Source organism: Falco biarmicus, chromosome 6 (assembly GCF_023638135.1).
Source record: "Falco biarmicus isolate bFalBia1 chromosome 6, bFalBia1.pri, whole genome shotgun sequence".
In the NCBI taxonomy this organism is placed as follows: domain Eukaryota; kingdom Metazoa; phylum Chordata; class Aves; order Falconiformes; family Falconidae; genus Falco; species Falco biarmicus.
The window spans coordinates 53,007,072-53,031,610 of record NC_079293.1 but is presented as its reverse complement, the minus strand read 5'-3'; the positions used below and the strand labels follow the sequence as shown (position 1 = coordinate 53,031,610).

Here is a 24,539-nt window from a genome sequence, read left to right as displayed (position 1 = left end):
CGGTTCTGATTGCTGTGCTGATGTCAAGTGTTAATTGGGAAACTGATGTGACTGAGAGAACCAGATTTGTACTGGGCTGCTTTTGTTCCTTTTCAGATGAGTCAGTTTTCATCATGGCTGCTACACAAATATTTGCAGCAGTAAAATGCTGGAGGCAGTTCAGGGACAGGAACTTTCAGATAATATAGAGAAGAGTAGAGATGACGTGGCCAAGCTGAGTAAAATACGTGTTAGTTCAGTACCGTTCTCTCCAGCTGCTACCTTGAATTGCTTAGACTTGCAGCCTATGATGAGATTAGTGTACTCATCTTTATTGCTCTTGCTATAGGATACATCACACATACTATTTCAGGGTTTTAAATCATGTAATTTTGACAAAAAGAGATCGTGTGTTCTGAAGCAGTTGCATTCTAAAAATCATTTAATGCATGGAAATGTCACAGATGAAAGCATGGTGTAATGCCTTATGATGACATGTTGTCTGAAAGATCCCAAATGCCCAAGTAGAACCTGAGAAAACCTGAGTATGTTTTACAAAGTCTTACAAATTACTGTCTAGCTGAATGGCTTCAGTTACGAAGTATTGATTCAGTGTCATGCGACTGAGATAAGGGAGTAGACGAAGGAACCTTTCTCAGATTTGAATTATTTTTGCAAACATATGTAGTACATTTTGGTAGTTTTGTTGGTTATGGAAACTGTTGCTGAAAACTTTGTTCTACTGGTGACTTTGCTCTTCAGACACCTCTAGGTGAGAAATAATCTGGGAAACAAGATACATGCATCCTATATAGCAAGATTTTGCATGTGCCTCAGCAGTTTAATGAGTGCATGCAAAAGGCTGTGGGAAAGCTACTGCAAAATCAAAACATAAATAAAATCTGAGCAGTTAAGAGAGGGGAAAGCTGAGACTTGGAAGACTACCATCCACCCACCTGCACTTTGTGGAAGGCCTGACACCTCAAAGAGCAAAAAAAGAATGTTTATTGGCTCAGAGAATGTGAGGGTAAATTGTGGTGTGCAGTGTGTCCCCAAAACTAGCAATTTCAGGATTTCAAGTAAGGTCTTACAGATGAGAAGATAGGGTTTTAATAACAACCGTATTTTCACCAGAAATTTCCCAGCCTAACTTTTCAACAGCTCTAAAGAGGGGTTAGCACTTAAACAAGATTTCTTGCAGGTTCTCTGGCCTATTCCATTCCTGATGCAGCTGGATTAATATTCAAGTGTCATTTTCCAGTACTGTCGGAAGCCAGAACGTATAAGGATGCATCAACAAACAAATGAATGGTGGGGGAGAATGAGAGAATCATAGAATAGTTTGGGTTGGAAGGAACTTTAAAGATCATCTATTCCAACCCCCCTGCCAAGGGCAGGGATGTCTTTCACTACATCGTGTCACTCAAAGCCCCATCCAGCCTGGCCTTGGACATTTCCAGGGATGGAGCATCCACATCTTCTCTGGGCAACCGCTTTGAGTGCCTCACCAGCCTCACAGTAAAGAATTTCTTCCTTATAGCTAATCTAAATCTACCCTCTTTCAGCTTAAAGCCATTCCCCCTTGTCCTATCACTGCATGCCTGTGTAAAAGGTCCCTCCCCAGCTTTCCTGTAGCCCCCCTTTAGGCACTGGCAGGCTGCTATAAGGTCCCCCCAGAGCTTTCACCAGGCTGAACAACCCCAACTGTCTCAGCCTGTCTTCATAGGAGAGGTGCTCCAGCCCTCTGATCATCTGTGTGGCCTTCTTCTGGACTCACTCCCAACAGAAGAGGGGTGTTGAATTTTTTTGACACAGGGAAAAGCTACAACAGGTCACAAGTGGTGGCCTGGACCCAGACCTCCACTGTATGAGATGGTGCAGGGCACTGTGCCTGCCTGGGCAGTCCGCAGGCTGCAGCCTGCCTCTGCTGCCGTGTGCTTGGAATGGCGACCAGTGGAGGAGGGGACGGTTTGAAAAACAGCTTCCCCAAAAGAAATTCAGGGAGGAGAACATGATCTCAAAGCAGGCGAATTTTGTAGGGCTGAAGATGTTGTTCTGCTTCCTGCTGAAGCAAAGATGAAAAATAAATTGACATTGCTACCAGAGATAGTCTTGATAGGTTGATCTCAGAAATGATCTCTCTTGAAATCTGCAGCAGAAATGAGATTTGGTGGGATTAAATGTGATGTAGAAAGAACGATTAGTGGGGCCAGTGACCTGGAGAATGTGGATAAACATTGGGAGCAGAATTCTCAGGGTATATGGTGGTTGTACAGATTCATGAAAGAAAGTAATAACTTAAAAATCTCCCAAAGCAGAGAAGGAATATCCTTCAGTTAAATGTTTAAAGCAAGACATTTCTTCCTTTCCAGAAGCAGGAACAGCTGCAGCAGTAAAGAATCACACAGAGCTGCCTGCAGCTCTGCCATCCTCTACTCTCAACCAAGCCCAGGGTCACAATATCTAGTTAAAATCCCCAGCACCACACAGGTGGAAGGGCCTTTTACAGGGCTCCAGCCCAGCCTCTGCTGCTTCAGGCAGGCTCCACTGCGAGCCCAGACCCAGCTGCTCAGGACATCACCCAGCCAGGTGTTAGGAACCTCTGAGGATGGAAGCTGCACAGCCTCAGCGGGCAACCTCATCTTGAATTCAAGAACATTCAAGAGAGAGCTAGAGTCTTCTGACATGTGTGGGAGGACAGGAGCATTTCAGGCATTGTCCCAAGCTACTACAGTGAAAAGCAGTCTCTGGCAAGTGTAGTACAATGCTGGTCTTTCACAGCAGTTGCCCAAAACCATCTGAAATAGGGACCACTGCTTGGTGAGAAGAGGTTAGGCATATCTATCAATCAAACTATGCAGAATTTCCACATGTTGGGGAAAGAGGAGGGAAAAAAGAGGGAAGGATCAGGTGGACAGGACGTACATCTGAGTGGTTAAAAAAGGTGGGAGCTGACTGGGCCTTCCCTGGTGAAAACATAAAATGAGAGGGGGGAAAAAAATGAGGCCTTATTAAAGAGACTGGAAAATTAACCTGGGTAATGATTCCCTCATGGCAGAGAAATAAAGGCAGTTTTTATCACTGAATTTCCTACAACAGTTGGTGATACTCAACAGGTGTTTAAAAGCATCGGCCAGGTTTATGTCTATGTTTATGTTGTTTATGTTTACGTTTATGAGAGGAGTGGATTTATATCCTGAAGACAAAGAGAGTGAAAGGCTAGTGACTTAGTAAATTATGGTGGAAAAGCTCAGCCAAGTAAAATTATTTCAGTAACTGTTAAAGGGATGAATAGCTCTTTTTTATATGAAGCAAAGACAGATTTATTATTGTGCCATTGTAAGACACGCATTTATAGGGTGGCCTGAAGGAGATACCTGAGAACGTGAGGAGTGCTGCAGTCATCGCTCCCCCAGATACTGGGGGAAATATTTCCTGAGCAGTCTGTGGTGGGGGAAGAGGCAATAGGCAGGTTCCAAGTCTAGCCCTTGATCAATCAAGATGACTGATAGCTACACAGGGCAGCATACAGAGAAGTTAGCAAACTCATCACAAGGCTTATTTAATCAATGCTCTTAAGGGGGAGAAACTCCTTCCTCCTGGAAGAAGGGAAAGATATTTGTAATACTGTTAAGAGACTGCTTGTGGTCAATACACATTTCATTCAAGAGAACTGACAGGTTCTCACTCGTACTGACAGGACAGTAACACATTAGGTGTGTATACCCAGAACAGTACGGATTCATGGTACGGGGACAAATTTCACGCAATAGTAGAAAAGCTCTACTATGAGCTATACAATGCAGAATAATAACAGGGAAGTTGTCTGGGGGTCTCCTGATGAAGAAAATGTCACTGAGCAGCTAGAGGGGGTATTTAGAAACATTGCATTTAGGAAAATACGCCTTTGGAGGTAAGATGAGACTTTGCACTTTTGCTGTGTATAAGGGGTTTTAGGCTTTTGAGTTAGAGAGAGGAGCATCATTAAGCTGGTTAATTAACATGGCAGGAGCCTCCATGGTGTCTACAGCTACAGCAGAACATCTGTCTGTGGCAATTAGGCAGGAACTTCCAAACTAAAGGGCTTCTCACAGATGGAGCGGATAGCTTGCCTGGCAGGGGATGTAGGACTGTTTATACAAACCCACTTTTCCTCTTAAAAGCAATAGAATAGCAAACACATATTGTTGGTATCTTTGGGTATAAAATTAATTATGATAAATCTGAAATGTTAAGTGCCTGCTATTATAAAAAAAACCACCAACATTGCAGGGGGAAACCCCTCAACTTCATTAAGGAGGGTAAGAATTCATACTACTGTGACAGAAAAACACAAGATCTTATTGGAAGTTTATTGTACTGTATAGAAGTCTTTGAAGAATGGGTAGAGATGAAGCTTCCTCAGATGGGCAGAATAGCTTTCAGTAAAATGAATATGTTTCACACCTCTCCTACTTATTGCTGTTGTTAATATTAGAAAGTTAAGATTGCTAAAGAGTTTCTTTTCAGAATCTATCAAATGTGTGAGCCTTTTTAGGTCAGGGAATATATTATCCTGTAAGGAATAGGGTGTGAAATCATCTGAAGATACTTGAAGGTACCCTATGGTGTAGAAGGTTTTTTTCAGTATGTTTATTTTTGTGTATGTAATGTTAATATTTATAGAAAAGTTCTTATAACACTACATGCTCTACTATTGATTAGATGACAAAAGATTTCATGAGAGCCAACATCTATTTGATTTCAAAAAAAATATGCGAAGACTTGGCATGTAAAATCTCAAGAAAAAAAAATCGAGGAAATAAGTTTGATTTAAGTGGTGGGAAAGATGTAGAATAGTTGCCTTTGATCTCCCCCACACACTCCCTCAGCCCTCTCCTGAACACAATATAAATAAAACTTTGTATCCTATGGCTACTATTTCTTTATATAATCATGGACATTTTTTGATGATGGTAAGTATGCTACAGAGGTTGTTAGCAAAGGCTGCTTCTTTTTCCAATACCTTGTAGTTGTGGAAGAAGCTCAAATAACAGCCCCTGTACTACTCTGGTTTAGTGACCTATGCTTTTTGCTGAGAATATCATTTCATAGCAAAAGAAAATCTGATATCCTGCCTTCTGTAACTGCCAGACAAGGTATTGCTCAAAGCAGTAATTTCCTACCCTACAAGAACCTGTGATTTGCTAAAACATAGTTCAGCCTCTCCATCATGTATCTCATCAGATTAGACCAATAACAAAAAAAAGGGGGTCAGCAGGGGGGGGAGTGGGGGTGGGAGTGTCTCCATATGTGAAGAACAAACATTCTGTAACCAGAATATTCAGAATTCTGATAGATATTAGTGTATAATACTTAATTTTTCTTTTGTATGTGTTAGTATGTTGAGGATGGATACAAGGCATACTTCTTACCAACAGATACACATATTCCATTTTGTTAATATTAAGCAGATAATAACCTCATTTTCTTGCAATTTCTGTCTGTTCCACCCCAGGTTTTTACCTGACTAGGAAATAAAATTATAGTAAGTTAGTTTTAGATCTGGTTTTTGAAAGTGTATTGGTCTTGGCTGTGTTGTCCTTGCAGCCTGACATGACTGCCCTAGGAGTGCAGGGTGTCACTGCTTGTTTTCAGGAGATGGAGTTCTGTGGCTGCTGGTTCAAGGTCTTGAATACATGTGATTTTTTTCAAGTTGTAATTTCCAACTCGGTTTCTGATCTGAAATGTCAAGACTCCTCAGTAATAGGTAAACAGAATAGCATATCTTTGTAGTTATGATAGGACCCTGCTTGCCTGAGGTTGTTTCCATCCTCCACGACCGCCCAGCAACTTTTGTTCTTTCACTGACCTAAGTGGTTTCTGCAGTATCTGCACATTCTGCAGCATCTGAATGCAGATGCAATCACTCAGTTTTCGGAAAAGGAAAATTTGGGAACAGTAACTGCTGCCTCTGCCCCAGGGGCCTGAGGGAGCACTGTAAGGGCTGCTCCTTCCATGAAAGTCTCAGGTCAACTTGTTCCTTTCTTCTTGTTACTCCCAGCACCTCCCCAGACCAACACATTTACTTTCCAGGAGCCTCAGTGATGATGTCAGTTTCTGAGATTGAAAAATGAGTTCATTGAGAAGTTCAAGCACAGGGGAGGCGACTGGGTCACCTCCAGAAGCCCATTTCCATAGAATTGAAATTATCTTCCCCTTTTATATACAAATGGGAAGTCACTTCAGGAAAGTGAGATTTGTCTTTTCAGGTGAAAGAGCAGGACCTTTTCAGGTGAAAGTTCAACCCCCTTGTGGGGAGTAACTACTTGTAGCCACTTGCACTGGCCCTTGTTCACATGAGATCTCTCTGCCCAGCACCCATCTGTATCCAAGGCTGCTGAGATACCTGGAGATGGGCCAGCATATCTCAGAGCAGCTGCAGGAACCAACAAAAGACTGAATGCACCAGTACCTGATACCTGGGATCTAGGAAAAACTGTTCTTCCTAGACCTAGCAAAACAACTTTTGCTGATCTTTATTTCATACAAATGGAGGGAATAGGAACATCTCATCCTGTAACAACAAACCTGAAGTAGGAGCTCACAGCTGCAGCATACTTGCCACACAAATTAAGGTGGTGCTGGAAAAGTTGATTTATTTTTCTGTGTAACAATCCCTTTGTGCTGCAATGGATCCTGTTGCATTCTGGAGAGAGGACCACTTAGCCATTAGATTTTGGGGAGGAATTAAATAGGAAACTTACTTTAAGATGGACTGGACTATACATCCATCATTGTGATTTTAGGCATGATTCTGTCTGCTTGTGGAATTCTAATCAGTGTTTTTCTCCATGTAGTTGATACAGGATCTGTGTGTGAATAGCTGTGAATACAGGGTACATTACCTTGCTACACTTGCGTGTTAACTAATGAGTACAGCATTTTTCCTGATGATACACATCTGGTATTAGAGCCTGGTCCAAAACATTAGTCAGTTTTACAACTAAAGACAGAATTTTATGGCATTCTTCAGTAAATGATGAGTTGATTCTTAGAAATCTTCATGGACTTTCTCTTCAGTGTAGACCCAATTTAACTTCTTCAAAATTTTCAGGTGCTTAGGTAAGTGTTTCACTGGTTTAGTGAGACTTTGAGAAATACTTGGGGAGAGGTTCTTGTGAGTTCTCTAGCAGAGTTTCTGAATTGCTTTTCTGTAATAAATTGAAGAGCTGATTTGCAGAACCTTTGTATTGGACATCATTTGTAAGTAGAGTCTAACTAGTTAAGATTATTTTTCATACATTTCTTGATTTTTCTTTGGTAACCATGAACTCCTGAATACAAGAGTCTAGGAAAAACACACCTTTTTTTTCTGGATGTTACTTTAGGATGTTACTTTCAAGTGTTTATTCAAGCTGATCTGTTCTGAAGAAAAAGATGATAATCCTGCTGCTTTTCCTGTGTTGTCCTGCAATTCCCAGAACAAACAAACAAACAAACAAACAAAAAAAACCCAGAAAAAAACCCCCCTCTGCTTAGTATGAGTTGCACAAGAGTATGAGTCGAGAAATACTTTTTATATGCCTTCACATGCACATGCCAAGAAGTCTCTGCCAGAGTTATTCTCTATTGGAATTTACAGGGGTTTGTGAAGAGCAAATACTGAAGCTCTGTCTTGCTCTTTCTCCTTTAAAATACTGTTTGAGGAGGAGCCTGAGGAGCTGGATTGCTCAGAAAAGGATCTGTTCAGTGAGTATCTAAGACAGAACTCTGGGTTGCTAAGCTGTAATTTAAAGGTAAATTTTGAAACAAAATTAAATTATTGTTTGTACAGTTTATTGTTCCTTTGGGATTTATAAAAACATGTCCAGTGTTTTTTGCCTCCACCCAAAGAAGTCTTTTTGTTTGTTGTATTAGAAGTTTTAGATTGCAATTTCCTCCTCTTTCTGAAGTGCTCTTTCAGCAATTATTTAAATTCCCTAGGAACATGTTAAAACACAGGAGACAAAAGCCTCAGCTTCTGTTTTCAGCCCGAGTTCTGGAGAAAGGCAGTGTTGCAGTGTACACTGTCAAGTGAGAAGACTGGGCACTTTTCATGTCAAATAGTCTGAAATATTCATGACACTTTTGTTGCTGGTTTAGTTTTGATGTTTTTCTGTATTAACAACAATTAGGGATAAAATGCACAGGGCTTTTAGTTGACTTCAAATATAAGGTAATATAGATAGAACAATTCAATATATTTATGCCAGTGGTGGGCGTGAATTGCAGGCCTGGCTTTTAGGTATAGCTCCAGCATAGTGGTTCATGGATGGAGACTTCTGGGTTAGGCCAGTTAGCAGATTAATTAGTAGTATGATTTTTACGATCTTGATTCATGCTCTTGACCATTTATGGTGGATTTGGAAGATTATTAAACCCACATGTATTGATGCAAAGTTGAGCAGTGAGTAAGCTCACTGTCTGAAAACCGTTTTTTTTTCCACGCTTCTTGTGGAAAAATGTTTAGAGTAGGAGGAAGGAGAAAAATACTTTCCCTCCCCTGCTCTGTCCTTCCTCCTCAACAAGGAGCCAGGCACGATCCATTTCTGTTTTCGGGGCAAGCCAGATTTCCCTCCCTTCAGGTGTGCCTGGCTTTTCCTCTCAAAGGGCAGTGTTTGGTGCAGGTCCCTTATGTGACATTGCTATTCGTAACTTCAGTGCCAAACTGATATCAAGACTAGGTGTACATAATTATGGGGATGAGGGAAGATGATGGTGATGTAAAGGATCATTGAAAGGGGCTCTGGTTACAGTAAGCCATGTTTAACCCTCGCTGCATATCTTGCTAGTTGCTTTTCCTTTCAGATATTAAGGTTTTGCAGTTTCTGGAATAAGAAACTAGGATAGAACTTCATATTCACCAGAACAAGCCGGACAGAGGCTACCTGGCAGCAGCTTGCCCATTTAATGGGCTCAGCGAAGCCACGGTTGCCAGCACATCTGTTGGAGAAGAAGCCTGAGCGCCAGCTGCTCCTCCACTGCTCGGCATCCTGGCTGGGGCTCAGCCATCTCAGCCGAGGGGAAACACAAACCCAGGTTCTGGGGATATACCAGTCTTTGCCAATGGCAAGCACCTAATTAGATGTGTTTATCAACTGTTTTGTAATTACAGAAATATGCAGCTAATTATTTTTCTTTGAGCCAGCTCATGTTTACCTCTCTTAAGAATGTGCCATGAATAAATAAGGTAAACTGCTATTTAATTGTACTTTAGACAGTAAATATTTAATGCAACTGAACCATAACAGTTCATTGCATTGGATGGGGCACAAAGAGTAGGGTAGTGTTTGAGTAACGTGAGATTGATCCAGAACTTTCTCTTATGCCACTCTTTTCTAAAGTTTTTAATTTTCAGTGCATAGTACATAGCAAAGATGGCCCAGATCAGTGATCTGTTTTAAGTGCAAGAGGTAGCATATTTGCTAAAATCTGGCCAGGTTAAGGTTCTGGATTTGATGGCTTGTCTTTTCTTTATTATTTTTTTTAAGATCCACTGAATTGTTTGAAAAACACAGTGTAAAAAACAGGAGGAGAAAAGCATTTTCCAAGCAGCAGAGCAGTCAAGCTGACTTTCCACTTTATGCAGCTTTATTCCTGTGTCTAGCATCAAAAATGAAAAAGGTTCCACTCCAAACAGTTGTATTATCTACATATGCTGTTGTTACTCTTTTCTAAACAGGAAAACATTCTTGTAAGAAAAATTTTGATAAAAATAATGTCTTCTGATGAAGAAATTGCATGATGAAATGTGGGCTGGCTCAGGAAATACACATCTGGAATAAGCAAATAATGCTAAGGTTACCTGTGCTTATTGTGGACAAAATTCTCTTGCCTTATTGTTCAATAATTCACTGGGTTATGGAGGTATTTGTATGCTCCACAGAGAAACTAAACGGAATTTAAAATGAATAAGAAAGAAGGTTTCCAGCTGTTTGCCATAGATACTGCTTTTGAATACAAAAAAGGATTTATTGCAATACAATGTACAAACAGAAGTCAAATCATTAATCTCGGACATTTGTTCCTGCAGTCTCATTCGTAGATAAAGCTTTTAATCAGAGCAAAGCTTCAAGTGGTGAGTAAATTATTCTCCTGCAAGATACTACAGGCACCTTCTTGTGCTGCTGAGCCAACACTCAGTGCTTCCTTCCCCCTTTCATTGCTCTCTCTCTCCCAGCTATGAAAACTCCTGGGGCAGCCCCATCAGGAGGAGGAAGTGGCAAACACTGCTGGGCTTGCTGCTACAAAGCTGTGCAGTGCTCCAACCTCAGGAGAAGGCACTGAGTAGAAGGGGGCTGAATTATCAGTGGGTCAAAGAGAAGGGGAGGAAGAAGGGTCACATGCAAGGTAGTATTATATACATGTGTAGTGCAGAGGGGAGTTGGAAAAGAGGTGAAGAACGTGCAGAGATCGATGAGGAAGGATCATTCCCATGGCTAATGCACAAGATTGGGACTCATGTACTTTATTGTGTCTCACCTCTGCAGTTGACCCTGTACTGATGCACCTTAAAGGCTTGTGTAGCACCACACAAGCTTTAGACAGAGGTGTTAGATATGGGGAGACAGGCAAAATCTGCAGAGACTGTCTCCTCTTGCGTGAGGTGAATGCCACCCATGCAATTCTAGCACAAAATGAGAAGGGAGAGATCCCAAAAGTCTTGCACTTTTCCTACTTGGTTCCTCTACAGGTAAAATTGCCATTCTGTAAAAACTACTGACAATGAGTTTTGGCTGATGGTAAGCATTTCAGAAGCAGGTAATGTGTTGCTATAAAGGCAATTGCTATATTACTCCTTACAGTTCCAAACACATCTTTTGTAGTTTCATTGGAAAGGGAGGGTGTAGAAATCTCGTGGGCAAAGCTGTGGAAATACAGGGACATTTTCTTAACTGTCCTGTTAAGAGCAGAAAGCAAATTTTGGTTTAATGGCATGAGTAAAACCCTCTGCATTTATTTTCTTTGAATGTAGTCTAACTTAAATATTGATAATATGAAAAGCAGAGATAATTGGTGTTTGCATTGTGGCGATGTAGAAATGATGACCAGGACTGTAGGTAGAAAATACTATTGAACCACTGAGGTCCTGCATTAGAAAACTCGCTGTCCACACAGAACAAAAGAAACACAGACATGGAAAACTGAGGCATGCAAAGGAAACCATTTATTCCAAAAGAAATGAGGAAATGAGCTCAGGGCCTATGACTGCCATCCTGCATTTTAATTCCAGGAGTGCCCGCTCTTTCTCCCTCAGAAATAAAAAATGTTAACCTCTGATTATTGAACGTTTCCTAAAACCAAACTTCATTTGTTCTATTCTGCTTTGAAATTATCAGCAGTTTTCTATTAATATTTGTCATTATATCAATTTTTACTTTATAGAAATTAAGTACATATATAATAGATCAAATTTGAATCAATGGCAATGTTAGATACACGTGGACTGTAGTATCAACCAGTTTCTGCTTGTCTACATAATAGTGCCATAGCAGAAAATGTGAATGATACCTTGTGGCTCAGATAGCTCATCAATGCAACCCATAAAATACATATACTTGGAAACAATGGCTCTTGAGGAAATTGTAGAATAATAAAAAAAAAAGCTAATTTAAAAGATCACTTAAATATAGGTAGGTGAGAAATGAGGATGCAGAACAGTAAAGCAAACTTGGTTGAATAAATACTCAACAATTACCTGAACTTTCTGTAGAAAATCTATTCTTCAACAGCAAAACCCTCACTGGCAAATGCAAGGAGTCCGGTTGTGTTCTCACAGTGGAAGCAGTTAAAGCATTGATAATGCTAAATGTAGAAATCAGTGTAATAGAATAAGATGTAGATGCTTGAGAGAATTCAGTTTAAAGTTGCAATATGTAGGCAAATGCAAAGGAGTCTCTGAAAGAGCAGCTATATCTAGAATGTTATTACAGTTAAGAAAGTATAATTTATAATTTCAGTAACTTAGGATCTGGGTGTAACTATGTGTGAAGAAAATCCGTATCTTTTGGGCACTGGCAATAGAAGTAGCTTGACCGAATGCACTATGTGTAAAGATCTGAACTCTGTACCTTTTTTTTTTTGCACCATTCTTGGACAAAACACAAATTCTTTGTGTTTTTTGTTTTACATGAAATGGAAGTCATTATATTGAACTGCCTAACCTGCTTTGGAAATTTGTGTATATGGAATTGGAAGCATACAATTCTAGAAGTTTGTTATTAAATACCTGTTTATTTTAATAGTTGGGAGTCTAGCAGAAGACTAGAATCCGAAAAGTACAATTCAAATAACTAATAATGGGGTTTTATTTATGCTGTAATTTTTTTGGGAGAGGGATGGGAGTAGCATGACAGTAAGATATTAGCTTCAAAGTTGCCATGGTAATGCAACCTACTACCTGTTGCTAAGATCATACTGTAGCTGTTATTGCTTTTATTACAGCTCTTAACATTTCGGGATGTATCCTTTAGTTGTTAAGTTGTTATTTTTGGTTCAGTTTCATACGTAATAAAACCAGTAAGTTTTGCCACTTCCCAGCAGGGCTCTAGAAAAATAGCAATGATAGCAATGCAAGAACCTGATTCTGCTAACATAGCTGCCATCCTCTAAAGCAGAGCTGTTTACAAGCTATCTAACCATTTAGAAAGAAAAGAACTATTAAGGTGGTTCAGTGCCCTCTCTATATTAATACCCACTTCCCCTGGAGATTCAGTGACCAATATTTGGAGATGGAAAAGACTAAAGCCCCAACTATCGTGATATAAAAACTTCAAAATACAGATGGGTGGTTCTTAGCACTAGCACTAGAAATGGTAATATCCATTTTACTTAGGATCCTGTCTACTGCAAGTGCAGTTTCCTGATCCAGCAAAGTGCCCAGGGACCTCTTCTACTACCCTGAACCCTGCTGAGCAGCTGAGCAGTATGAGCCCGAAGTCAGCCAAAGTGCTGCCATTCAGGGTCACAGCAGCAGTGAGACTCAAGATGCCATCAGTCATATGCCACTGCTTGTGAGTACTGTAAACTGCAGGCAAGAATGGGAATTATAATTGAATCACTAAAAAAAAAAAAAAAAAAAAAAAAAAATTCTCCCAGGCTTTTCTTTTAATCTTTACTAGGGAATTCAGCCCTCTAGGTAGTAGATGGCTAGCTCATTACAATACTGTTCAAACTGAATATTTACCAAAGTCAAGACAGTTGTCTAAACTGTTCCTTTCAGGTATGGAGGTGGTGAGAGATGACTTCAGTCTTCTGCACTTATGCTGTATTTATACAAGTCACCTGCTTTCTCATTGGATTCTTTTTTCCATGATCTGTCTCCTGCTTTTAGTTCATTAACTCTATTCCTTGCTGCTAGATACCAACATTTGTCTGTCTTTTCTTCTGCATATGAAAGCCATTGGCTGAATTTTGCAATATTTGTGCCAGCAAGTTCCTATATCTGAATTTCTCGTGTCTCCAAAATGCTAAGTTTGTATGTGAATAAGCAGACCGTGTAATTTGTGCGTGTTCTCATAGCTCCCTTTCTATCTTTGTCCTGTGGTTTAGCACTTTATGTAAACTTTTGATTTTCTGTCTAGAAAATACTGATAGTTAAGAAAGTACCACACAGTGGTATCAAAGAGCTAATTACTTCTTTTTATAAAGAAGGGTACTCCAATCACTGTTGCATAACAAGTGCTGATTTTTGTTCAGCTGAGCTGTGGGATAATACTACACTGGATGAGCATACGCAGTACATGTTTTGAGGGTGTGCCCACGTGGCTATGAGCTAAAGGTGTATGCATCTGTTATATTTATTACAAAATAAGTAAGAGTCACAGGGGTAATCACAGTGAAAAAACATACTTACTGATAAGAGGTCTGATGTGGTCTTAGCTGTCTGAATAAGATTTTCACAGGCAAGGTCTCGGATTCTTCCCCCGGTATGCTGTGCTCATAATCATGGCGCCTACTTTAGGAACAGAAGCGGTTTAGACTCCATCTGCAAAGTCAAAAGCATGCTCTGAAAGGCAATTCAGTCTCTTCAAGTGTTAGTCACTGGGTGGAGGCACCTATTTCTCTCAGCTGATTTACACCTACAAGTACATGAAATAAATCTGACCTTAAGGCAATAATTAGTAACCCATTATCAAACTCAGAAACAACTGAAAGCATTTCCAGTGCAATATAATATATTGACATTTTGGAAAACTAGCTTCTTTAGCACATGTAGGATTGCCTGTCCTCATCAACTCTGACCATTTTTTCGGTCGGGGGTAGCTACTTAGTTTTGCAGGCTCTGGATTTGCTCATGCAAGAACAAACACGTGTGTGAAGAGGGCAATGTAGGTACTGCTTCAGTATCTGAGTTTCTGATGACTGCTGTTACCTGCTTCTCTGTGGCAGTTTTCTCATCCTCTTGGATTTCAGTTGTCTGCAAGTACATTTTCCAAAGTCTGCATGTTGTAACAGCTTTGCCTCAAGATATTTCAGTTCAAAATCTATACACCAGAGTTACTGATGTGATCTGATATGGTTTAAGGGAAGATTTCAAGAATGCCTGTAAAGTACTCATTTAACTTTATTCTAGGCGTTCATTTCTCAGGATGAACCAGCTGTTAAAGGCATGCCTGTGGGTACTAGGGTCTTCCTCTGGCTGTATATCCAGATAGGCTACGCATCAGTGCAAAAGTGAACTTACCAGGAGACTGTTAGCATTGAGGAGGGGTTTATGAACAGATTGTCAGTTTATGTTTCTTGCATTTTACTGATTGGCACAAGCAGTGGTTATACTAATTAAGAGATTAAGATACAGGAGTTGTATGGATTTTGGTCAGTAAGGGAGGGCAGAAATTCAGTTGGTGGGTACAGTCAGACTGTGCCACTAGTTACAGTCAGGCTGTGCCACTAGTTTATGTTGAGTGTAAGAACCACCGTTCACTCTTAAAATACAGTTTTCTAAGAAAACAGCGGATGAGTGAAATGTTTATCTGCAACTGTTGCTGGTCTGGAGATGGAATTTTGAATAAGTGAAATTCAAGTAATGGAGCAGTTAAAAAAATAAATAAAAATTAATTCATTCATGGGTCAGGACCACTGCAGGGGAAACTAAGTGATTTTCAGTGTAAACAACATACAAAACCAAATTATGGTTTCTACACTATTATTTTATCTCCTTTTTGTAAAAAGGGAGTACCAACAGTTATCTTCCTTTGCATAGCATTCTGAAATGAAACTGTGGAATGCACTGGGTGAAATCACAGCTTATGAGTTCATTAGGACTGTTACCAGAAATTGTAGAACCATGCATTGTGTGGCACAGAAAACCTCATGTTTTGGAACATGTACATGCTTAAAAATTCAGTGCTTACAGATGGATGAGGTGAGGTGGCTGCCCCAGTTTCTCCTGCTGGAAAGGAGTTGTCCTGTCTCTGTAACCTCTTAACATCAGTCTCACCATGTCTGTTCAGAGGAAATGTTCTTGTTCACTGAAGATCTTATGCACATGAGGAAATAAAATGCTTTCTGCAGACAAGAATTTGTGATAACCTTTATAACACTAATACAACAGAATGAAAATAATCCAAATAAGCACAAATCACCATGAACAAGCATTGAATGTCTTCAAATAAAAAATAATCTCAGTAATTCTGCTACTTGTTTTTAAAGATTGCTGCTTCCCTCTTTTAGAAAGCTTTCCACCAAAACCAAAATTATGATTAAAACATCAACAGCTCGTTTTCCTTCATCTCAGAAATCCCAAACCTTTTTATAACTGAAATACTGAAGGAGTCAGGCGCTCCGTGGAGTCCGTGAGAGGCCTTACTACTGCCACTCAGTTTTCCGTGGAAAGTACTCAGCCACTGCAGCATGCATCCTAAAGCAGTCAGCTGCAGAAATAGTTGGATGAAAACTGTAGAGGAGGTTGACTAGAATAAATACTTGTAACCTCTTGTGAATTTGCTGTGGTATTCCTGACTGACCACATGGAGCTGTGTACTAAATAAAATCAGTACTTTGGTGGCTGGTCCCAACTTCTACTGCATGAAGCTGCTCTGTTGTTTTGTCACAGCAATGGCTTTGTTTTCTCTCCTTATTTGTTGGGCTTCCTCAGTGAAACTGAATCCCACATGATTTCAGGCAAGTCTTAGAGAAGCTGTTTTCCTTAGTGCAGATGGCTCTTTCCTCCAGATGTGACAGGCAGCTAAGAGCTGCCTCATTTTTTTCTTAGCCCTTCTGCCTATCTTGAAATCACACTGATGCTGTGGCCACAGTAGTACTGTGGTTCTTGCCCCATATCCAATTTTCCTGTGACTATAAGCTGTTTTGTGTGTCAGGAACAGCATGTGCTTCACAGGCTCCTGTTACCTAATGTAGGGTGCTTTGGTTTGTTTGCTTTGTTTTCTTCTCTGTTTTAATGAGGACAAAATAAAATTCAAGAGCGTGGCGGCTCTGGGAGATGTCCCCGCTGGAAGCTGTCGTGGCAGCTTGGCTCCAGCAAGAGTGCAGCCCTTCGTGTTTGCAGTCACGAACGTTCCAGCCTTGCATCTTCAGCCCAAAGCAGCTAAAGAGAATCTGTACCCTTGCCGTTTCCCTTCACCGTTCTTGTTTCACTTGGGAACACAATGAGCTGTCAAAATTTCCTGCCTTATTTCCACAGAATCCTTCCTTTTGCTCCAAAACAGATTATTTATCTAAAACTGCTAATTGCATAAATTGTTAGAACAATTGTTTAGCTTGATTTTAAGGTGGAGAACAAAGAGATGTAAAGGTCTGGTGAACTGATGAAAGTCAGTCTCAAAGTTCTCTGTCAAAGCAAAAACGAGCATCTGGTGTGTTGCCATGAATGCCTCTTGCCTCTCAGAAATTAAAAATCATGGTATGGTGTACATGTGGTGGGATCCCTATTTTTAGTATCTCTGTTGAGTATACTTAGAGATAATTAAAAGTAATAGCAAAAAATGTAAATGTTTTCCAAATAAGTCAGCCAAGAAAAAATGGAGGAAGGCAGGTGTGGTTGATTTAGCCCTCCACCACTTCCTAACTAATCTTTCTTTAATGATGGAGAAAGAGACTAGGTGGCACCTGGTGAAGTATTTTGAAATAACAGATTCATGAGGTAAAGCTACTTGATAACATCTTTGACTCATCAGAAACTTGCCTTCCCTGAGGGTAAAGTTAATAATCCTCAACTATAAGGATTTTAGCGGCTTTTACCACAGCAGCAGGGATGCAGTTTTATTCTGCATATAGATTCCTATAGTGCTAGAGACAGCCCAGACTTTCTATTTTCTGCAAAAAATGTAAACTGACACAAATAGCCAGTTGGGAACATTAGTAGTTTTCTATGACTTTGAGTCCTCAGCTTTGCTGGTTAAGTAAAACTCATTCACATTTTCTTAGTTTGAAGAACATAGAGCTGGCAGCATGTTCATCGATCATCATACATAGTCCTTCATTGTTTCAGGTCATCTTTCAATGTGTATAAAGTCCATGCTGCTTCAGTTGTTCTTATCTCCTCCCTCAGAATGATGTTGTTCTGATGACCTAAATGGTTCTGTTCCCACTCTGCTGCTTATCAACAGTGGGCATTACTCCAGGGTGATTTTCCTTTATGAAATGGCTCTTCAGTGCCCTGATCATCTTCCTAGAGGTCCTTCTTTCAACTTTTTCCAGGAGGAATTTAGCTTTCTCGGAGACAGTATTTCAGAGGAACTTATACACCAAGTGCTTTGACTAAGAGCATCAATACCTCCATTGCGTTTCCTCTCTTTACTGGAATTACCTTGCCCTGAATAGTGTGCATACATGTCTGAGTTGGCTACTCTTTAGCTCTGTAGGAGACGTCAGCAGCACCATGAGAGGAAGCTGGACCACCAGTAAAATGAAAGGAGAAGCTGCAGGTAGCTGGGCCATAGAGCAGTTGAGGCAGGGGAAGTGACAGTAGCAGTGACGTTTATTTAAAATAGCTGTATATATCTGGTATCTCGCAGCTTTGTGTTATCAAGCCTCACTAGTGTTCTCCTAATTCTGTGTCAGGATCATAAATAAAAAATTTTAAGACCATTCTCAATATGAATCTTCCAAAGATCATGCAGTAATTGTTCCTGAGCAAAAGTTGCCTTTTAGTGCACCTTGTTATCTTATTTTCTTTTCCAACTGCAGTTTTTGTACTCATCTTTTGCCTCCTCTTACATATTTAACAAAGTCCATACAGTTGAAATGCACTACAGTATTGCTTTTTTGCCTTTTGTCTGACTTAGCTATTTAATTCGAGATAATTAAGTATCAAGTTTTATTATTTTTGGTAAGCCCACACTGTTTTCTTCTGTGCTCCAGTTGTCTACCTACCTTTAATGTTCTCCACCTCAAAATCTGGGGACATACTATTAAGATCAGAGTTAGGTATTTTTTTCAAGATGTAACTATGTATGATTTTGTTATTCTCTAGTACTTTGGTACCTCTCTTGATCTGATAGATATGTTATTTCATGTCCAGAAAGAAAATCAGTCTTTCTGGGTTTACAGTATCATGTGTCTTGGAGGTGGTTTTTTTTCAGATTTTTGGAGTTTAATTTTTTTTTTCTCCAAAATATCTGTTGTTTTAGTCACAAGTGATATGTTTTATCAGTGTGTTAATGCAAGGGGTGATTTGAAGTTTCCTGTTAATTCATTGGTGCCTACAGAAGTACAAAAGCCTCAATCAAGGCATGCTCTGAATTTACACCCATTCTTAATTTGCCGAGGCTTGTATTAGTGACAGGCTCAAGCCTGTCTGATTTTTGGGGGTTTATATAATGTATACCACATACTTGCCTTTCTCACTCTTTCTGTACAAATCAGCCAATCTGATGGGTCTACCTCTGGCAGAGAGGAAAGCTTGGAAGTCCAGGTGCTGCCTTACAAGCTCTGACGCATGGGTGCTGAGGAATCTTGCTTTGGTGTTTTACAAGTGCTCCAGCTCTTTGCTCAGCCCTTCTGCCCTTTAACAGAAGGACTGCAGGGGAAACTAGGTTTATATACCTCCATTGCCACAACTTGCACGTGATTTTAAACTGCCAATGAAGTGCTAATAAATAAACTGCTCATGACCCGTGCTATTATCATACCTTTGAAATGCAACTGCTGAGGAGCAGGCAGAGGTTTGCACCTCCTGGCCCTGCTCTCAGGAGGGGTAAGTAGGGTCAACAACAGCTTGAGTTGTTTTGGGCTGGTTCCTAAGAGCGGGAGCTAAGCTCAGGCAACACATGTTCTGTCTCTGGAAACAAAAAAAGCAAAGCAAAAGTAAGGAAGAGAGAAAATAGATCTAAATTTGTAATCGAAAGTGATTGTGTTTGAAATCTTCATTTGAGTGCGTGCTCCTGTGCCTTTTGTACATCTAAGGACCCCTAGAGGGCACAGAATTTTTTCTCCACTTCCAATATTAAACTTAATAGTTCTACTTGGCCTTCTTCCCTTAAACATAATTGTAAGCATATTTTAATTCAATAGTAGATAGAAAAAAATAACAGTATCTAACTAGGTCCTTTTTTTATGCTGCAAGTTGTTTTGTTTTCTTGTTTTTAAACACAAGCAGTAGAAGCTAGCAGTAGCAGCCAAAATCTTAAATTATTTTTGTTTAGTTTAGTCAGATGGTATATTCATATCCCAGAAGAAGCTTAATTCAAACTCACTAATAATTCATATTTTTATTGCAAACTTTGAGAAGCCTGCAATGTGAACTATCTGAGGGAGTGCAGTGGCTGTGCTTTCAACACTGTGGCCTGTGTTTCTGTGGAGGAGGAATTGGTATTGTGAAGAACTAGAGTACTCTAACCTGAACCTCTAAAATCTCTGAATTTCGTCTTAAGAATTTTTAGTATTTTGGTCTTGTTATTTGCCTATAAAGAAGTGATTACATTACAGTACAAGATACTTAAAGTTATAGAAATGTAAAAATGACATCTGCTTCCAGCTACTTCCTATCTACATGGAGAGAGGTTTCGTAACTCTTACTGATCCTGAGTAGCATTTTTCTCCATAAACCAGTTTTGCCTATTTCATATTATGTGGTAAGTCAGGAGCTAATTGACGGGAATTACACAGTAATACTAATTCTTAGTATTGTGTTGTCACTTTATGATATTTAAATATACATCCTAAAGCTCTGGAGTAATGCTTATCTGAGAACATCAGGTGTCACTTAGATAAAGGAGCTTCAGTGTTTGAGGAGAAGGCTGACATTTTCAAAGAGCAGAAGGTAAAACAACATAAAATCAAACAAACAAACAAAAAAAGCACCTTAAAAAAATCTTCATATTTTATTTGGGCATTTTTTTCATCAACTCATGGTTTTGAGACCAGTCCCACAGCTTTGGAGGTCAGTTGGACTGTATGCCTAATCCAGGGTTGAGGCCCTTGTGTGTGATGCCATGACAGTCAGAATCCAACTGGTCTTATCTGGGCAAAAAAATTAACCTCTGCACTACTCTTGAAGCAGTGAGAGTTGACTGACTGGGCAAGAAGCTGTTCAATAGGATAAACATGAGGGGGGTTTGTGCCTTTGTTCCGATAAGGGGATCGGTTGTACTGCTTCACCCAGATACCCAGGGATGTCATGGGAGACGATTATTTAGACCTTCATTTTCCCACCAGAGGAGCGTAACGTCATCACTTGGAATAGAAAATAGATCTAGATCTAAACAGCAGAGAAAGGCAGCTGCCCCTTCTAACATCTCTGGGGATTTTGTGTTTTGCAGGAGATGCACGGGTGAGAGGTCAGACAGGGATTCTCTCCGAGCGCCGCGGCTCCTACCCATTTATAGACTTCCGTCTTCTTAACAGTAAGTGCAACCCTTCCTTCAGGTCTGTATTTAAAAAAATACATAAGTAAAAATCTGTATTGAAAGTACACAAACCAAAGTATCTTGTTTCATGCATATCTGTAGTTCAGCTGTCTTCACACAGTCGGCATTAATAATTCTATTATTCCTACCCAGTGTTTGACTGTGAAACATTTTGATTGTAATGAATACTGTTCATAATGCTGAGACTGTCAAGTAAATACAGTAGTGCCATGGTGTGTGCTGGTGGGAACAGGGGGTGCTTCAGAATTAAAAAGATAAACCTCTGTGTCCCTTAGCCTCTTAGCCAACAGTTGGAACAGATTTATGTGAGTCTGTTATCCGGTCATATAGAATTGGCACAGGAGGGGAGCATGTGACAGCACTGACCAGTGGTTTACAATAACATTAATTTTTCCAACAATTAGAACCCAATCCAAAGCCCCATGGAGTCTTCTCATTGACGTCAATGGATTTTGGGTCAGGCCAGCAGTGAACATCTGTTAAAAATAATCTTAACCTCATTTTCATTGAAGTTATTTTGCCACTGTTATGAATAAAGGAGGGCAAATCTAAAAGAAAAAAAAATCTAGATCCTGTTGGGTTTTTTTCAGTTGATGGATTCTCTATACTGATGCAGACCCATTTAGCCAGTGTGTAAAAAATAAAATAAAAAAACAGAAAACACTTAAGTTTTGGGCCCTGTAGCATTCAGTCTGGATGCCGTGTTAACTCCAGTGTTCCAACACAGGCAGATCTCAGTGTGTCCTTGTGTACTGTGCAGACCACTCCACGTAACTTTTGAAACAAAAGTTACTCAAGGACTTACATCAGAACAGACTGAAACTCTTAACAGTTTGTTTAGTGATGATGCTTTCAAGCTTCTAGCAATTATGCTTGTCATTAAAAAGCAATTACCAAACCAAATTTTTACATCTCCTTTTTGTAACTGCTTGCCTGAGTGCATTGGGAAGGGAGGTATCTGGCAGGGATAGGGGGAAGAAGCTCAGCTGCAAAGGGTGAGGTCTGGCTGGGAGTCAGGAGAAAAGATGGGCTGATAGGAAGGGGGGGGGGGGGGACTTGGGCTCTGAGCAGTTGCATTCGCACCAGCTGGCAAAGTTACTGCTGCCTGGCAAAGTGCTTGCTTTCAGTCTTGCTAATAAAAGGTATTTTCTCGGTCATAAGCCCGTCAGAGTGTTCGCTATGGCTGAGGTAAAAAGACATAAGAGGTAAAATGGGTCCAGCATTTTTCCCAGGACAAAGGGAATAATGTACTGGTTGAGCAGAGTTCTAAGGATAGTTTAGGCCTGGCTTGCCAATGAAAAATGTGAAGGAAAACCTGTTTTAGGCTAGCTGGAAATAGTACTGTGATGATGCCTTTATAAAGACTGAGAGAAAATAAAACACTTCATTCATGAAGTAGAAGTAAATTTATATTCACATTCAAGTTCAACTAAATTAATTTTTGAATACATACACGTTATTTAAAATTCTCGTCACATGTTCTTCCTTCTCCCTGGTTAAAGAAACCAAAACCTTTTCAGCTCTTTTTTCTGGTGATAGGGCTTTCACTTTTATGCCCCATGGATGAATCCTGCCATTCTTCAGATTCTGCCAGCTTCTGGGAAGTGCTGGTGCTGTCCATGGGCTGTCTAGGGAGAGATCCATGGCAAGTGATGTACCGGTGAATACTCAGTCTTTGATCATACAAGGAACAGGGCACTCCACATAACCCCTCTTCTGTAACTGCTGAACTTAAATGTGATGATGCCTCCCTGCATGCACCTCTGGTACCATGGAGGTGGGGCACCTCGCGTCGTATGTTCCTGGGCTTTCTGTCCCAGGGACCTCTGACTTTTCTTTCTTTTTACTACTCTTCTGTAATCTGAAAGAAGTCATTACAGCTGATCGTGATCTCTGTGTGAGGAGAAGCAGGGATGCTGATTTTGGATTTCCCATTATTTTCAGGTTTTATGTATTTATTTATTGTTTTCTATCTAGGGAGTGGTGTTGGCTTAATTTTTCAGTGCAAAATGAAGTGAGATTTCTGGGCGTTTGACTACTAATTTTGTAGATGGCAAGTGCACTAGGCCTGGCTCACTCAATGATTTACAGATAAATGAAGATGCTCAGTGTGAAAGCATGCAGGCATGTTTTGCCAGGAAGTAAACAGATTTCTATATTATTTGTTCATAGACATCTAGCTGTTAAATCCATTTCTGCTGTGCATACCATATAAGCAGGAAAAACATGGTGCTGCACATCCTGTCAAAAACAAACATATATATATATATATAAATGTCATCACTGCACACCTTTTGAGAAGTACCTAAGTAATACTTGCAGTAAAATTTTGGCACCATGTTACATTTGTTTGGTGGCAATGACTGACAGGCAACAGCTGTATACTGAAAGCTGTTACAGTAAGGGAGGGATGAGGCAGAGAAAATTTTATGGTGAAATATCCTCAGAAGTTCTAAAGAAGCGCAGCATAAACATTACTCCAGCTTCCTAGTAATTCAGACAAACTGAGCTTAAGTAGTGATAGTTCCCTCGACCATATGAAATATTATTCCAAAGAACAGTACCACCCTTATTTTAAAGTAAGGGTAAACACTGAAGCTCATTCTTGAACAGAGTTGACATTCATTTTGAAAATTGACATTTAAAAAAATAATCAGGGCATTGCTATTTAATGTCAGACTAAAGGTTACTTAAATGTAATTTTTTTAAACATACTTACAGATTCAGTCAAATTGGTGTATTTTTTCTTACTACGGTTATTAAGGGTTAACACCAAGTAGACTGTATCTTTTGGGTTTTTTTTCTCTGGAGTGCTGCAGTGAAGCTGCTGTGTAGCTTAAGACACCGTTAAGTCTTTTCGGATAGGAAAACTTCCTGTGGTCTGAAAATGGGATCTTCTGTAGACCTAATCAAATCCAATTGGATTAATGTTGGCTTCTTGCTGTTTGAGCTAACGTCTGCGATGCCATCTACACATTCCTCCAGTTCCTCTCTGCAATATACAGAAAGTTAGTGAGTGTTATTTCACCTTGTCAGTGCCAGGCTGTCAGGACCGTGAGGATTTTACAGGATTCTGTCTGGAGGAGGTGCAAGGCTTTACCCTGTCTTTTCTCTGCCTAGTTGCAAACTTTCCTTGAGACATAGTTGTACTGGTGGGTTTTGGGACTGTTAAGATGACTCTGCAATGCAAAACTGAATGTAAAATATCCCTGGGTCACGAAGAACTCCTTGGTTCTGCATTGCAAAGTTCCTATGTTTGCCTCAGCCTCTTGAGTCAGTCCCTGCAACTTGTGGAGATGTGCATGACCAATGAGATACTCATTTGTGTTGATGGTACAAAGCCATAAGCTTGAGGGGAAGCTGCAGCAGCCAATGCTTATTAGCCAGCCCGGTGTGGAGACCCCTGGGAGGCAAGCAGGTGATCCCTTTTTGCATCCTGCTGTAATAAGACAAGTGGACCACCTGCTCCTGATGGCTGCAGATATATCACAGAAAAAAACCAGCTTCACATGGCAGACCTGAGGCTCCATATGCACTATGGTGCTTATGAACAAATATTCAGACTTTACAAACTAAAAGATACAAGTTTTGCACAGCCCTGTAGGTTTATAGGACAATGGGGAGAGGGTTTTCTCTTCATGCAAATAAGGCATTCGTTAACATGGGAGCGGCAGAAGGAAAAAAGACTTGGCATTAGAAACCTATTTT

General features: G+C 40.1%; 1 protein-coding gene across 2 annotated transcripts in view; it reads left to right on the top strand.

The window, feature by feature from the left end:
• Positions 1–24,539, top strand: part of PDE7B (phosphodiesterase 7B) — a 181,109-nt gene that overhangs the window by 120,714 nt on the left and 35,856 nt on the right. For both annotated transcript variants that reach the window (XM_056342802.1, XM_056342801.1), the window contains one exon: positions 20,724–20,807. In XM_056342802.1, coding sequence (XP_056198777.1) covers positions 20,724–20,807 — 84 coding nt within the window. The remainder of the gene's footprint in view (positions 1–20,723; positions 20,808–24,539) is intronic.